The 16,121-nt window shown below is 33.0% G+C and overlaps 1 protein-coding gene across 1 annotated transcript; it reads left to right on the top strand.

Moving 5' to 3' along the window:
• Positions 1–294: 294 nt before the first annotated feature.
• LOC106135447 (toll-like receptor 6) lies at positions 295–4,933 on the top strand. The gene has a single exon (XM_013335743.2). It carries the CDS (start codon positions 389–391, stop codon positions 4,421–4,423), a length of 4,035 nt encoding a protein of 1,344 aa, XP_013191197.2. The 5' UTR covers positions 295–388; the 3' UTR covers positions 4,424–4,933.
• The last annotated feature ends 11,188 nt before the right edge of the window (positions 4,934–16,121 follow it).

Below are 16,121 nucleotides of genomic sequence, written 5' to 3'. Positions count from 1 at the left end.
TCTAAAGAACAGTATTAGGTCATAAAACTTGAGGAAACTCGATCTGAGTTTGTTTATAATTAATGCTCGATACACCCGCACGGGAATAATTCAACGGCTTATGCACCCTTGATAATATGAGATGAAGTTTCTTACGGGGAGGGCGAGCGACGGCGGCGCGGGGCGTCGTCGGGCGTCGCGTGCTGTGGGGCGGAGTTTCCAAGCCCGCTCAGTCGGTGGGCAGCAGCCATCCGCGCCACTCGCCCGCTTCACCCGCGAAACCAGCTTCCATGTCACGTGAACCGCGATGTCGCCCCAGCCGCGTAAATATTTATGACGCGATCGAACTCATCCCATAAATGGCAACGCCAACATCTATGCCTCAACGAAAATTACCCACAACCGTAAAATGCTAAAACAAACTTTCGTGAAAAGACTTGAACGCCGAACTTTGAATCGAATTATAGTGTACGTGCTGTTCTACTGTCATGTTTTCGAAAAGCACTCAGCGGCAGAGATGCCGCACGAGTGCGCCTACCGCAGCTCCGAAGCCGAAACGGTGGAGAATGCGGTACTCTTCTGCAAGATTCGTACCATAAGCAGTTTGGACCACCTGTTACAAAATATAACGAGGACGCATTTCGATGACGTGATCTCCTTACACGTTCAGTGCAGTGAAATCTTATTTTTTGAGAGCACTTTATCCGCTCAAACTGACAAAATTCCTAGTAGACAAGCAAACTTGGCCAATTTACGGGACTTAGTTATAGATAAGTGCAAGATTCGACAAATACCAGCTCGTGCTTTTGAAAACTTCAAAGACCTAAAGAGACTGCACGTGACAACGTACAATAGTGAGTGGTCAGCCATGACGATGGAACTACACGAACAAGCGTTTTCCGGCTTAAATGAGTTGATAGAACTAAACCTTAGCGACAACAACATTTGGAGCACTAAGACCGAAACTTTCTGTTCATTGTACAGTTTGAAAACTTTGAATCTTACTAGAAACCACTTGCAAAATATAAAGACTATTGGATTCTCAGATTCGTTAAGAGAGCAAAATCTTAGCGTAAGGATTTGTAATTTAGTTATAGAGATACTTGATATTTCATACAATGATCTAATTGTTGTAACTGATAACAGTCTATCAAAATTGCGTTCATTATCGAAACTAATGCTGCAAAATAATGCAATCTCTACCCTAGAAGACGGTGCCTTTGGGGGACTACTCAATTTACAGGTTTTGAATTTATCTAGTAACTTTATGAATTCTCTGCCACCAGATATATTTTCAGATACCAAATCTTTGACTGAAATATATTTAAGTAATAATACGATAAATATCTTACATCCAGGCATTTTCGAAGGTTTACAACAACTTCAAATATTAGATCTTTCTCATAATGATCTTACTAGTCAATGGGTAAATAAAGGCACTTTCCTTGGGTTATTAAGAATGGTAATATTAAACGTTTCTTATAATAAATTATCACGAATAGAACGGTACACGTTCCAAAGTTTGTACAGTTTACAAAAGTTGAATTTGGAGCATAATGAGATAACCTCTATTGATGAGCATGCTTTTGAAGAGTTGAGAAATTTGCATTCTTTGACACTTTCACATAATTATTTGGTGCACATTCAATCAGAGTTATACACAGATTTACATGTCTTGCACGAGTTGTTTATAGATAACAATAAAATTAAGCACATAGACGATAACGCGTTTGATAACATGACAACCGTTGAAGATTTAGGATTAAATGATAACTTTTTGTCGGCAATACCAGCGTCTATTCGTAAACTTAGATCTTTAAAGTCACTGGACATTGGCAATAATAATATAACTCACCTTAATCGGGAAAACTTTCGAGGTCTTTCCGAACTTTTTGGTTTACGTCTAGTTGATAACAAAGTTACACATTTAAGTGACGACTCTTTTGAGTATTTGCCACAGCTCCAGGTTTTGAATTTAGCATCCAACAAAATAAAACACGTAGCACCGGGATGTTTTCGGAATAATATAAATCTCAAATTACTTCGTATGGATGGAAATAACATTACAAATTTTGATGGAATTTTCACCACTTTAAATAGTTTAGTTTGGCTTAATATGTCTTCTAATAAAATAATAACATTCGATTTTAGAAGTTTTCCGGACAGTTTAGAATGGTTAGATTTACATGAAAACTATATTGAAAATTTTGTAAATGATGATATGTATTCAAATGTTAATATTAAATTACTAGATTTGAGCCATAACAATATAAGTCAACTCAGTGTCACTTCAATACCAAAGTCAGTAGAAAAATTATATTTGAATAATAACAAGATACAACACATCCAAGTGGGTACATTTTCAAAACTACAAAGGCTTTCAATCGTGACATTAAATAATAATAATCTAGTACAACTTGACGTGAATGCATTTAGGTTAGATCAAATAGACGAAGATAGTGATTTACCAGAGTTTTTTATAAGCGGAAACCCATTTGTTTGTGACTGTTCAATGGAATGGATTCAACGCATTAATTATTTGAGCCACAGTCGACAATACCCGCGCGTGTTGGATCTAGATAAAGCTTTGTGTTCACTAGTACATTCACGAGCAAAACAGAAAAAGTTAATAATAGACATGTCACCTTCTGACTTTCTCTGCCCATACGAGAGTCACTGCTTCGCTTTATGTCATTGTTGTGACTTTGTTGCTTGCGATTGTGAAATGATTTGTCCAAATAATTGTAGATGTTATCACGATATCACTTGGAATGCGAATGTTGTGGATTGTTCAAATGCTGGATATACTGAAGTGCCAGAGAGAATTCCAATGGATGCTACCGAAATATACTTGGATGGAAATCATATTAGTAATTTGGGTAATCATGTTTTCATTGGCAAGAAAAAACTTTCAGTATTATATTTAAATAATACGAAATTAATGGAAGTAAATAACCAAACTTTTAAGGGAGTGGACTCTTTAAGAGTGCTGCACTTGGAAAATAATAAGTTAGTGGAGTTAAAAGGGGACGAGTTTTTACATCTTAATAATTTGAATGAACTATATCTCGATCATAATGCTATTGTGCATGTTGCAAACAATACTTTTTCATCGTTGAAATCTCTTTCTGTTCTTAGAATTGACGATAATAAACTCGTTAACTTTTTTCCGTGGAAATTGCTAGCTTCGTCTTCCAAAAGTTTAGCTCACGTATCTATAGAAGGTAACCAATATTCCTGCGACTGCAAAAGTATAGCTGAATTAGATTCGTGGCTTAGGAGGGATCCAGGGGATCCGGAAAAAATGTTGTGTACAGATACTGAAGGAAAACCCACGAAAATTACTATTGCTTCAGTACTTAGTCATTGTAAGGAATATATGGGGTCTATTGGGGATCCTACTATATCTAAAGATGAAATAGTTTCTAAATCTATATTTCTTCCTGACAATTACTTTGCAATTATATGTGGAGTAATTATTATTATCGTATTTATTTGCTCTATAGGTGCTATATTCTATGCTTTCAGATATGAAGTCAGTGATTGGCTTTACACTAAGTACGGTGTCCCATTGTTCAAAGAACAGTCTTGTCCTAATGTTGATCATGTTTTAGAAGGAAACTCCAATCATATGTATGACTATTACGTGATATGTAATACCAAAGACACCAATTTCGTTTACCATAATATAATGTCTGAAATAGAGTACAGGAAAATGGCTTCAAAGAAATATTCTCCAAATGAGCCTTCCCTCAATATTTTAACTCTAGACAGCTTTTCAAAATCATCAAAATTATCTAAACGTCTTCTTATTGTTCTCACAGCTAATTTTATTAGCAACGATCTCTGCGATATTCATTTTCAAAATATATTCTATAGTTACTTAAAATCTCTGAATCGTAGTGATATTAACAAGGTAATATTCATTAAGATAGTAGACAACAACCAAATAAGCGATGAGCTTGGTATCTTATTAGATAAGTTCAAAAATATATCTTGGAACGACGTCCGATTCTGGGAGAGACTCGTTTCATTACTGAATTCAACAGATACTATTATCACGGTAAAGAGTTCTGAGAAGAGCGTATTCAAAAAGTCGTTACGTCAGACTCCAACGCTGCGATACACAACAATGCCTGTCTCAAACGATAGTTGCTCAAAGCAGAATTTTACAAATTCCTTGCAGTACTTTAGACGAAGCGATGGGGAGTCTTCCCAGAATGAAAGTTCGCCTTCTTCCGACAACAACACGTATGGGGAAGGGGACAACTCAAACAATAGCTACATGTCGATCGACAATAGGTCATGTCCTCGGTTTAATTATGACCTCAGGCTGTCTCCTAACAGCGGTCACGTATATTCTAGGGTAGATGATATTTCTCCGACTGTTCCTCGTTCTATAACGGCCAGCGCGTCTGGTAAAGGACGCACATATTTTGTTTGAATACTGATAAATACAGCGACAGCACACACTGAATCCACCTTTGTTTAAGTAATTATGATGTACTTGTAATGTTACTGTCAATTTTCACATACGTAATCTAAGCAGTGTGATTGTCAAATTCGTTTAGATGAAGAAACAATATTTTGTACAAAAATTGTATGAAAATGTTGAGTCTGATACGAAAAATTTCCATTTAATTATAATAACTATATTATAATGTTTATTGCCGTGAAAATATTTCACAAAAAGTCACTGTAAAACAACACCAATAGTTTAAGATACATAGCCACATTTCCAACTATTATTAGTAAGGTTCTTTAAAATTATATATATTCGGTTTTAATTTTTATCTGTTTATGTTACAGTATTTGATATGTTTTTGTTAACATTTTGCGTTGCATCCTTAAATTATTTACACATTTAATTATCGTTTAATATATCTACCACTAATTTAATATAAAATTATATTTTCTTCTTATATTTCCTCATATAAGGAAACAAGTGTGTATAACCATCGCATTTATAATTATCGTGCTTGTTACTTGTGAGTTTCTAATAATTAAATTGTATATAATGATATGAATGTTTGCTATGTTATCGTTTCTGAGCATAGTCGTAACGCTTGAGAACTTATTATAGTTAAGCTAAATCGTGATATTAGATTTAATAATAATAAACTTGAAAATAAATGTAATTTTTGGATTGTAATTATTAGTTGTAATGGAAATTATTGTTTTGTATAAAATGTACAAATTATCTCGAAACCGTAATAAAGTTATACTGACGTTTTGATACTTATTGTGCTTGTTTTATTTTTTTTCTCATTAAATAATATTTGCTTATAAATAATATCAAAGGTAGTAATGCTAAAGTGTTAAAGTTGAAAATAATGAAAATATGGACAAAAAATTATTCAATTAACATGCAGTATAACAGTGTATGAGACAAAAAAAATGTAAATAACAGCTATTATGTAATAAAAATATTTATCTAATTCACTTCGGACCAATATTATGAATCATGTAGAATGAAAAGCAACTAACATATTCCATGTTTTTAACCTCCAACAACGTAATCTAATAACATTATTCTTTTCCTCGATTGTCGCCTATAAGACTAATAATTATTTTATGCGAAAACGCAATTAAACTCACTAACCTGCCTCAATATTCCATATCTACAACAGTCTTTACTGCTTTAAATGATAACTTCTTGTCACAACTTTGCAATAAGGAGTGTATTTATCTAAGTGCTCAAATAAGTACAATTATAGAAAAAAAGGTTTTCTTATAAAACAGTATTTCATTGTAATTTATGCATAGAGAACTAAATCGACTGAATGTTCAAAAATGTTGCTGTAAACCTTAAAAACTTAGCATTGCTAACTCGATACTTATTTTTAAGGTTACACACACCTTGATAACAGATTCTCTCTAAGAACTCTAAGGTAAACCACTCTGGATCTTATTCACTTTAGGGCTAACTCTGTATGGGTAATTTGGTCCGTATACGATACACATTTATTTAAACATCAAAACTACTAAATTTTGATCGAAACTAACAGCATAATATGCATCATCATCATCATTCTCTTATCAATTCTTGCGGTTATATCGTCCGAAGAGAATGCGGATATGACCACGATTAGGAATGTTGGCCAGGGTTTTACATGATGCGATTCCCGACAGACCATCTCAACCTTGCAAGAGAGCCTGGGATCACGGTTGCACATATGTTTGCCTGAATGTGCAAATTTCTTCCTGGTGTTTTCCCCCACCGTATGATCATTTATTAGCCATCAAATTGATGAAGGTAAAATTCGAACCTGGACATTACTGGGCAGTGTATAACTTAACTACTTTGCCACCAACATCTCTTTAATAAGCGTCAACCTATTGTTTAGTATAAAAGAATAAGACTACTCCATTTCTTTAGGGAGGGATAGGCTCATATACTTGGGATTCATCTTTTAAGCTACAGGCTAATAACCTGTCACTATATAATCTCGATTCTATCATTAAAACAAACAGCTGAACGTGCCCCTCTTGGTTTTTTCGAGACCGTTGGTTCTGTCTACCTCGCAAGGGATATAGACGTGTTTATATGTATGTATGTATGTTTGTATTGTTCAGTAGTAACATTCGGGTAATCAGCCATAAAAACATAGGTAAGTGAAGACACTATTTTACTACTAGTAAGCTTATATATAAATAAATATTACATTACTCACATTATTTCAAGTGACAGTAGACTAGTGAGGCTACTCTAATTGGTCGATTGTTTCGCCCGTAATGATAAACTGATAAGGAATAAGGATAAATATACGGACGAATTTATATTTTCATTGAATCTTTGTATTAGGCGCAATTAAGTACTACTTAGACCGTTGAGATACAATCGGAAGCTGTTTCAGTGAGCCAATTATATTTTATAAAGACGTACGTTGTCTTCTTATTTTTTTTATGGTCATAAAGCATTAGCATTTATAACATAGTCACGTCTTTTTCCCTTTGCGAGGTATACAGAGCTAACAAACTTGAAAAGACTGATAAGCCACGTTCGGCTGTTTAATGATAGAATAGATATTCAAATAGTGACCGGTTGCTAGCCCATAGCCTAAGAAGAATCCCAAATTTAAAAGCTTATCCCTTAGTTGCCTTTTACGACATCCATGGGAAAGAGATGGAGTGGTCTGTTTGTGCCTGGAACCACACGGCTCATCATTAAATTATCTATATTAAAAATAATTTGATTTTGCTATTTAAAAATTAAAACAAAACATTAAGTTATTTTCTATTGGTTGGGTTTTATGTGTTATTATTTTTGTCCCTATAGAAATCACCAATTTTCAGGATGGTATGGATTCGCTTTATTCATAAACTTATTACAAAGTTGGATAAGTATAAATATTAGATAAGTTTGCAAATTTAGAGGATTAGTATCATCACGGGCGTATACTTCAGTTGTTCAAGTATTCATACTTATCAACAAACTTTGCTTTAAACATCTGTGGTTCATTGCAACTGGGACAGAGTGATTGTGATTGAAACAAAAATAAATGAGTAAGAAAACAAGACAAAACAAGATGGAGCTTTGATAATTTTATAATTTAATAAAGTTGTCGTGCATTATTAAATGAAAAAGAATTATAATAGAACATTATAGTCACTGTAGTTTAAACTATATCTAATGTTTTCAAAAAAGATTCAATTAAGTTGAGACAATTTTTATTTCCACAGTAATATAAAGCAAAGCTGTTTTTTTTAAACATATTTTAATAGTTATAGCAGTTATGTATAAAAAATGGATAGACTACAAAAGGCAAAGTCAATTATCTTCTAAATTAAAAAATGTACAAAACAAATATGGCGAATTCCCACGAGATTTCTATTTCAGAGTCGTCTAAATCTGTTTCAATTTATGCCACCGCTTTTATTACTGTTAAACAAATTCTGAGCTCCTAAGAAACATTTACGTCGACGTTATGGTCGTGAGGAACATAAAAATAACAGGTTTATTATAGAGCTGATTCCGAAACAATTCCGAAATGTTTTGAACGAAACCTGTTGTAATTGTTCGGGTATTTTGTAATTATCTCAAAGGTTTGTATTTATCTTGGTATATTAATAAAATCTTCCATTACTAAGTAAATGATTGACTGACTGAAAGACAACCCAAGCTCAAACCGCTGGTTCCTTATGTGGTCCAGAGGAGCACCACAGAGACAGGGTTTCTCAAATTATCTAATAGCGACACATAGATAAACCGTTTATATATTCAATCCTTATAAGAAAAAATTCAATCAATAAATCCAATTAAGAATGTTTATAAAATATAAACTTTTTAATTGGATTATACTTTTTCTCCAATTAGTTTAAATACCAACACAAATAATGAATGGATATTTCTACCAAACAATATTTATTTATTCTTTATTGTAACAATTACAATTTGTAAAGTACAATAGGCGAACTTAACGCTAATAGCATTATCTTACTGTCTATCATTGGGTTAAGCAGTGAACCTTTGAACCAATAAGTCAAATACAAAAGAAGAATCTAAAAATATTAACATCGAGTACTTTCCATACGTAACAATAGATAATCGTAGTTGACATATCGTCTGTACAGACATGACTCATGTTTAGACTCCACAGTCCTAGTTTTGATCCACTTATCATCAACATACACCAATAATGAATTAATATTTGCATAAACCAATCATAACAGGATAATACGCGATATTCTGATGAACCAACCATTGTTATTCTGAACGCCAATTTGTTATAATAATACCTAGTGTAATTTTGAACTTATTTGAATAAAACAAGTTGCGTGCTCATCCAGCTACTGTTATTTATAAAATCAATAAAAAATATATCGGTGCATATTCGATCAGTATTAAATTTTGATCTGATGTCCGGTAAGATTAAGTGAAGGCATTAAACATGGAATAGTTTCTTATTAGATTGTTAAATCCAATCTAATGTTTTTTTAATGACGGTACGAAATAAATTCAATGTTTATGATTTCAGGAATTTGATTGTAGTATTTAATATGACAATGTGATATCTTTATTTAATAAGGCATTGTTTCAGACGCTTCTGGCTGTGAATCAGAAAATCTTGACACTTATACAGTTTATTTTAAGAAAAGATTAATTTTTTCAGCAAATAATGAAGGTGAAAATTTATCAAAATATTTAAAACTGAAATCATGGTAACAAATTTTATATAGTTTCATAAATTGTCATTAGAAAAGTAAGTAAGTATGTGATCTTTCATGTGATTTGAATGAACAAACTTATATTTATTCCAGATTTAACTGATATGTACCAAAACTCATAATAATAAACTAAAAGTTACAATAATCGGACAACGACTTAATTAAATTACAGTACAGTGTAAATAAAATACGAAATTAGATAATTCGATTAACTCTACTTAACACAATAGGGGTGTCGATCTAAACAAAATTTAATTGATCATATCACAGCAATTTAATTTTCTTCGCCCTATATCGAATGATAATATCGATTCGCCGATCGATCTCCCCTATCTGCTGCCAATTTTAATCGGATGACGTCCGATGCATCGAAACGCATAATTACGATTCAGAAACTCTCACGGGACCACGTTCGTATTAGTTGTGACATTTGGCCTGATGGATGGATAATAGGGTTGTCTGAAGATTGTTAGATGTCTGTTTTGATGCCCTAAACGATATCAATGGTAAAGGAGTAAGTCCCTTAAACAATTGAAAGATTCTCTTTTCGTCAACTTACTATAATGGAAGTGGATTGACATTTTCGTAGCGTTATATCTTGCAATAAGTTCTTACTCTATATTTTTATGCTAAAAATGTTATTTTCTACTTTTGTTACATATTTAGTTTATAAGTTCTAGATAAAAGCTACGGTATTAAAATATTTAGTAGAAGAAAACGTGTAATGTTAAGTAGAACTTTTAAATTATTAAAATGAAATCTTAATTAAAAATATTATTATTATTGTTTTATTTATTTTACATTACATCATCATGATGACGTAATGCCGCTTAGACACAGTATTTTAATATCGTAATGAGTGTCAACCCTAAATCACAATCTCTAGACAAATCTCGATGAATGAAACTTGTGTACGAGTAACAAATATTCCAAGTAACATACATAAGCCTTATAGTGCTAATAATACGGTAGAAATTCCTCTACACTTAAATTTTAAATAAGTTGGTGTTACCATAGATTGTACGGACGATAGGTGTGTCAAATTGGGAGTGAGGTTTGTGTCGGTTTGACAGAAGAGATGGTTGAATCATGGATTGATAGCCGGCTGTTTTTGAAGATTTAACCGAGTCAAAAAGAAGTGGTTATTGTTTAATTGTGTTTCTTATTAGCGGCGGTGTTGGCGGAGTCTATGTGAACCTGTTGGTTAGTAAAAATTCGAACGTAAAATTTTGATTCCTGTTTGGAACGAGGCGTGTAGCAGCGAACCTCAAATTATTGGGTTGTTCTAAAATAAATTAAGTGCGGAGCTCAATTTAACGTTAAGTAATAAAAAAGTTAAGGTATTTATGAATATAAGAACTAACAAACAAATAATTACTTTCGCATTCTTAATATAAGGTTGTTGGGCTTGCTTACTTCCAGTAAATATAAAATTTACTATATAGGTATATTAAAAATTCCTTACATTTAAATTATCAACATTTTTTATTATTATTTATATTTATTCCAGTAAACCTGGCACAAACATGTGACAAACATACAAAGACCTTGGACAATGTCCTATTATTCCACATACCTCACTCGTGGCTAACAATACTGGAGATTCCGTTGACCCATGAAATATTTTTTTATTCTCTAGCGGCATAGGAAGTGCTATAAAGGGAACAAAGGTGAAAGATAACTCGATGTTGCCACATCACAAAATGTCAACTTCCGTTTTCTATAAAAGAGGCTTGTGTCGTGCCCGTGTTATAGTGAATGGTGCCATTTTTAAATGCATTTCTTAAATGTGAGCTCTCAAGGTATTGTAAAGGGATTGTTCAGGGTTTATGTATACGTAGATTTTTTCGGGTGTTTTGTGATGTGAGTGTGAGAGTTACTGGTTCAATGCGATTTTGTAGTAATAAACAAAGTATTTAATATAAACATTTAGTGTACATATATACATAAAATCACTCCTTTTCCCGGAGGGGTCTCTTCAAACTTCCTTCGCTTCATCCACATTCGTAACTCTCTTTATGCAAGCTCGGAGGTTTGCATGGACATCCTGAAATATTGTAAGAAAATATTGTATAAAATTTTTACACCAGTAATTAGTACAATCTTCAGATCTTTTTCTTTTATTGGCATACAAAGAAAAAAACATGTAAATAGGTAGTCTAACAATGTTACTCTAATTTATTAATATTCCATGCAAACGAAATTATAGATAAATTAACTTATTTATAAAATAAAAATATTCCAATATGCGTCATTCAACTGGAATATCTACTATGTACTTATGTCAAATTTTAGCGTATTTCAGCGAGAAATTTCTACTTTCATGTAGTGTCAGTCGGTTTTATTTTAACTCTTTTTACTTTATTATTCAAACAAACTGTCCACTGGTTAATCAAAATAAATTCAAGGCTTAATGCCGAGTGGCGCCTTTGCGTATAAAATCAATGAAATATTTTAGTCACAACTTTACAAGGAGGTTATAATGATAAGTCATGGTGCATCGCATACCATCAATCGAATGCAATGATTACCAAACCCAGAGATTTTGACAGCAAAGCTGCTTAACGACGATCATTGTTAGTGTCATATAAATATCGTTTGACGTATGCGCAACTATGGTTGCATCACGGTCCTTATGTTATGAAAAAAAAATATATCGATGATTGTGAAACTGTAATCTAAATGATGTGCCTATGGAGTTGAACTCTATCTTTCTTCCATTGAAGTGTATTTTCGGTTTCATTATCAGCCATTTTCTTTCGAATTTGGTTAAAAAAATTATTATAATATGTTATTTATAGTTTTATAATAATTAACAGAATTGAAGTGCATTTTCTTATTAAAAAGTCCCAGCAAACACAGGCTAACTTAATTTTATGTGTATCCCACAAGTTTTAATGCTATGCATGACACTACATAATAGTTAAATTTATTTATTTATTCAAACTTTATTGCATCTAAAATAATGAACAATAGGTACGTAATACCATAAGGTATTTTGTACCAATCCTTAAATTGTAAAAATCAAACTAAATAAATATAGTTATTGTTAAAAAAAAGCGAGAAGGATACAAGGAGAGTGTAAATTACATGAATAAAGCAATTAATGTGGATAAAGCGAAGTACGTAAGGTCTATACAGTGTATGGTAAAAGTAACAATATATAATAGTAATTTTTGCTTGTCTTATTTTAAGTTTTCATTAAATTTTCACGGTTTAAAAACATCCTTCGCTGCTAACTTGATATTATTAGCCACCCACGGAATTAAAACCTATCGCGTTACAGGAAACTGTGGTTTCAACAATTGCAACATTTTAAAGCGATGAAAATGCGATTTTAAACTCTATTACATTCTACATAAATAGATTTCACAACAAGGAAGTGGGTTTGACGCCGGAAGGGGAAAAAAGATGAAAGACGATCGGAAGATTTAACAGATATTGAACAATTGACAGTTGGCAATACTTTTGATTGTTGCAATGCACGCAATTTGAAATGGTTTCATTGTAAGGCATAGTTGGTTTTGTATGATTTTTTTTTGTAGACACCAAATTCATATATGGTATGTTATTGTTAAAATTTCGTTTCATTTTTGAGTTTCATTACGTTTTGTAATATTTAATATCTGGACTGCTTGAAACAAAAGAGGTAATTATGAATTAGATGTGGTATTAAAAAAAAATCACTACGTTAGAACAAAATAATGCTTAATTTGTTCATACTTCTCTCTTATCTAAATAACTTGGTGTCGAAAAAGTCTATATAGTCAAAATTCTAGATTTATACAGATTTTTTGATCTATACCTATTTATAAATTTGTCTAAGTAGAATAATAAACAATTGTTGGACTTAATGCTATAAGGCAATCTCTATTAGTCAAATCCTTAAACCAAACTGAAATTAAAGATTGTGTTTAGTTTAAGAATCGTCCTGATAATCAGCTAATTCACATCAGCGAGGTTTTCTATCATCTAAAAATATAAACCATTATAAATTTGAAAAATGCAAATAACACGCCTGCAAATGCGTGGGGCCATCGCACGATCTCAGGAAAAAAAAACATCTCTATGCCATAATAACCATTCCCCGACAATTTTAGTTGTTAACGACCCGAGACATTGTTTGTTCTTCATCCAAAACTCGTCTAAGCCGGAATGTTCGTAAACGTATGCAACCAGCAATCATTCTATACGAAACGCGCCTAATGATAGCCCTTAGAACAAGTAAATTATCAATTCGGCCCGAGGGTTCAACCTTGTTTTTGGAAAGCGGTAACAAGCCTATCATCTGTTCCTTTAAATTATTAACCGTGTGTATACCAATAATATCTTTATAACTACTCGTAATTCGATTCAAATTTCCTTGTTTTTATATACTATCAAATTTTAAGACAACCAGTTTGCTGCCAAAAGAAATAAACTAAATATTTGATTAAACTTAACCTTGGACGGGTTAAAGAATTGATATGACTTAGGTTTCGATTTGTCAACTCAGTGAACAAGGAAATTATGGAATTAACGATTTTTCCTTTTGACTTGCTGAGTTTTAAGTATAGGTAGGTATTTGTATAAAGGTGTTTATAAAAAAAATATTTGATGATAGCTATATAGATAGATCGATAACTGAGCGTGGCCTATCAGTCTTTTCATCATATGTATGTATGTAGTTCATTTATCGATCGTGGATTACTCTTTTTATAAAAGTAAGGAAAATTTGTCCTAGATTATGTAACTACAACATATGTTTTTATTCTATCTCAAAATGGAAGGACTTTAACAGTTGCAGTAATTCAACCTGACTATGAGATTAGTTTAAAATTATAGCAATTAAGAATTTCTAACAAGAAAACAGTTAAACGTTACTTAGAATGTATTTCTGCAATATCGCGAACGTATCAAAAAACTTTCTTGAAGGGTTTTAGTACACATAATACTTTTGCAATTCTTTACTATGAGTATTTTCTTTTTAAGACAAGCAAAAAAGAAACATGTTTCTTCTGAAGGCTTTTAAACTTGGGATTATACTTTTAGGCAATGGGCTAACAACACTGGATCTCAAGGCTGTCTTGCTTTGCTATTTGTGAACTTTGAGTGTTGACTCTAACTACCCTATGTTAGTAAGTAAGTATAAGTACATTGATATTAAATATATACAAACAAATATAATAAATATCTACTAACAAATATATGGGTAAAGTCTTCTTTCTTTTCGTTGTTGTCTTCGAGTTGTCAGACTATTATCTTTGTGTACTCCATCACAACTAATTTATTAAATGCGAAAGTAAGTTTGTTTATTTGTTTGTTACCTTTCCTTGCATTATATACTGAACCTTCTTTAAACTTCGCACCCTTCTGGATAAGGATAAAGGGTACTTTTCATTTTGGTAAAAAATATAGTACCTACCACTGGAATTTGCGAAAATTCCATATTCTTCACAAAAGAATATGGATTTTTCGATTTTTTGATTCACGCGAACGGAGACGCGGGTAAAAACTAGTAAGGGATAGAGAATTGAGTTGCATTTAGTCGCAGTACAGAATGCATGTCTAGTGTGGACCCAAGTAGAGCGGCCTACATTCAAACGTCACACGAAAGCAAACATTGTGGAGGTTTCCGACCCCTTCATGTTCTTGTTAACGTTTTCCAACTTTTAACTATTATTGCAACGAAAAGTTTCCTAAAGAATTCTGGTTGCTACTGAACTGCTGACACAGTTAGGCTTTTGTTGAAATCGGCCTATATAAAAACATGGGATGGGATAGTCACGTCTATATCGAGGTAGACAGAGTCAACAGTCTTGAAAAGACTGATAGGCCACGTTCTGCTGTTTTGCTCAATGATACAATTGAGATTCAAATAGTGACGTTGCTAGCCTATCACCAGCCAGCAGAAGCCCAAGTTTATCTACCTACGAATCCTAAGTTATATCGTGGGCAGAAATCTTCTGATCTAATTCCCATGCCGGTCTTCCTAAAAAACATGTCAGATGCTTCCCTATCGGATCAGATTTTTAAAGTAAATAAAAGTCTTCTAAACTTGTGATACTTTTATAAAGCTAGCAACGTTTCTATGTCTAGCCTTATATTCCAGTCCATAATTTATTGTAACTGGTATTATTAACAAGGCAGAGCAAACACAAAGTGTGGTACCTACTATTAATCAGGCCATCTTCCACAATTAAACGATAACAGCCAATAGCCGCCTGCGCCTGGGCACACCCACCGAGCCGCCATTATGCGCGAGGGCATAGTAATAGACTTATTACGGTAAAATATTTATTACCATACTAGAATTTGCCCGCGGCTTGGTCCGCGTGAAATGAATTATCCAGCTAATTTCCGTTCCCGAGGGAATAGCAGGAAATACTCTAAGTGCACCCGTCAACTACGGTTAAGGAACTTATAAGCCAAATTTGATACCTTTATTTATTTATTCTAGTATATCGATGTTGTTTGTAATCGAATCTTGCAAGTTACATTTTACCCACTTCCTAGTTATCAATTGATGTTAAATTTTGCATGAAAGTCTATGATGAAACAGGAATAGTGGTCTCAGAAATTCTGTAGTTAAACGACTACCTTGAGTTTAGATTCTTTTCTTCCGACATCCGATATTTTCTGACCGATGGTTATCAGAGTCTGACGATAGAGCTAAAAGCGTAACAGTAATTCGAAAATGGCACAACATCATCCAAGGTTTGTGGAATTCATTTCTAGTGATATATTGTAGTAATATACATAAAGATTGTACTATAAAGATTTGAGGTTAGTCTCATTTCATAAGAAACGCACAATAAGTACGCCGCCAAAATGACTGAACCACCAACTGACTCCAAACGAATTCGCTGAGGCATACAGATAATATAGTATATTATAACCCTTTAATGTAAGGCTGTCTGCACGTCCGTCGTATTCTTAACCTCGGCCACACAATCCCATGTGATGGACTGCGCATTTGTGGGGCCTACCCGCTG

The sequence above is a fragment of the Amyelois transitella genome, chromosome 8, assembly GCF_032362555.1.
Source record: "Amyelois transitella isolate CPQ chromosome 8, ilAmyTran1.1, whole genome shotgun sequence".
Taxonomy (NCBI): domain Eukaryota; kingdom Metazoa; phylum Arthropoda; class Insecta; order Lepidoptera; family Pyralidae; genus Amyelois; species Amyelois transitella.
Note: the sequence above shows the minus strand (reverse complement) of the source record. Positions and strands in the feature narration are given on the sequence as shown.

Excerpts from the sequence above, each read along its gene's own strand:
- LOC106135447 (XM_013335743.2), top strand. The coding sequence starts at position 389 with ATGCTAAAACAAACTTTCGTGAAAAGACTTGAACGCCGAACTTTGAAT.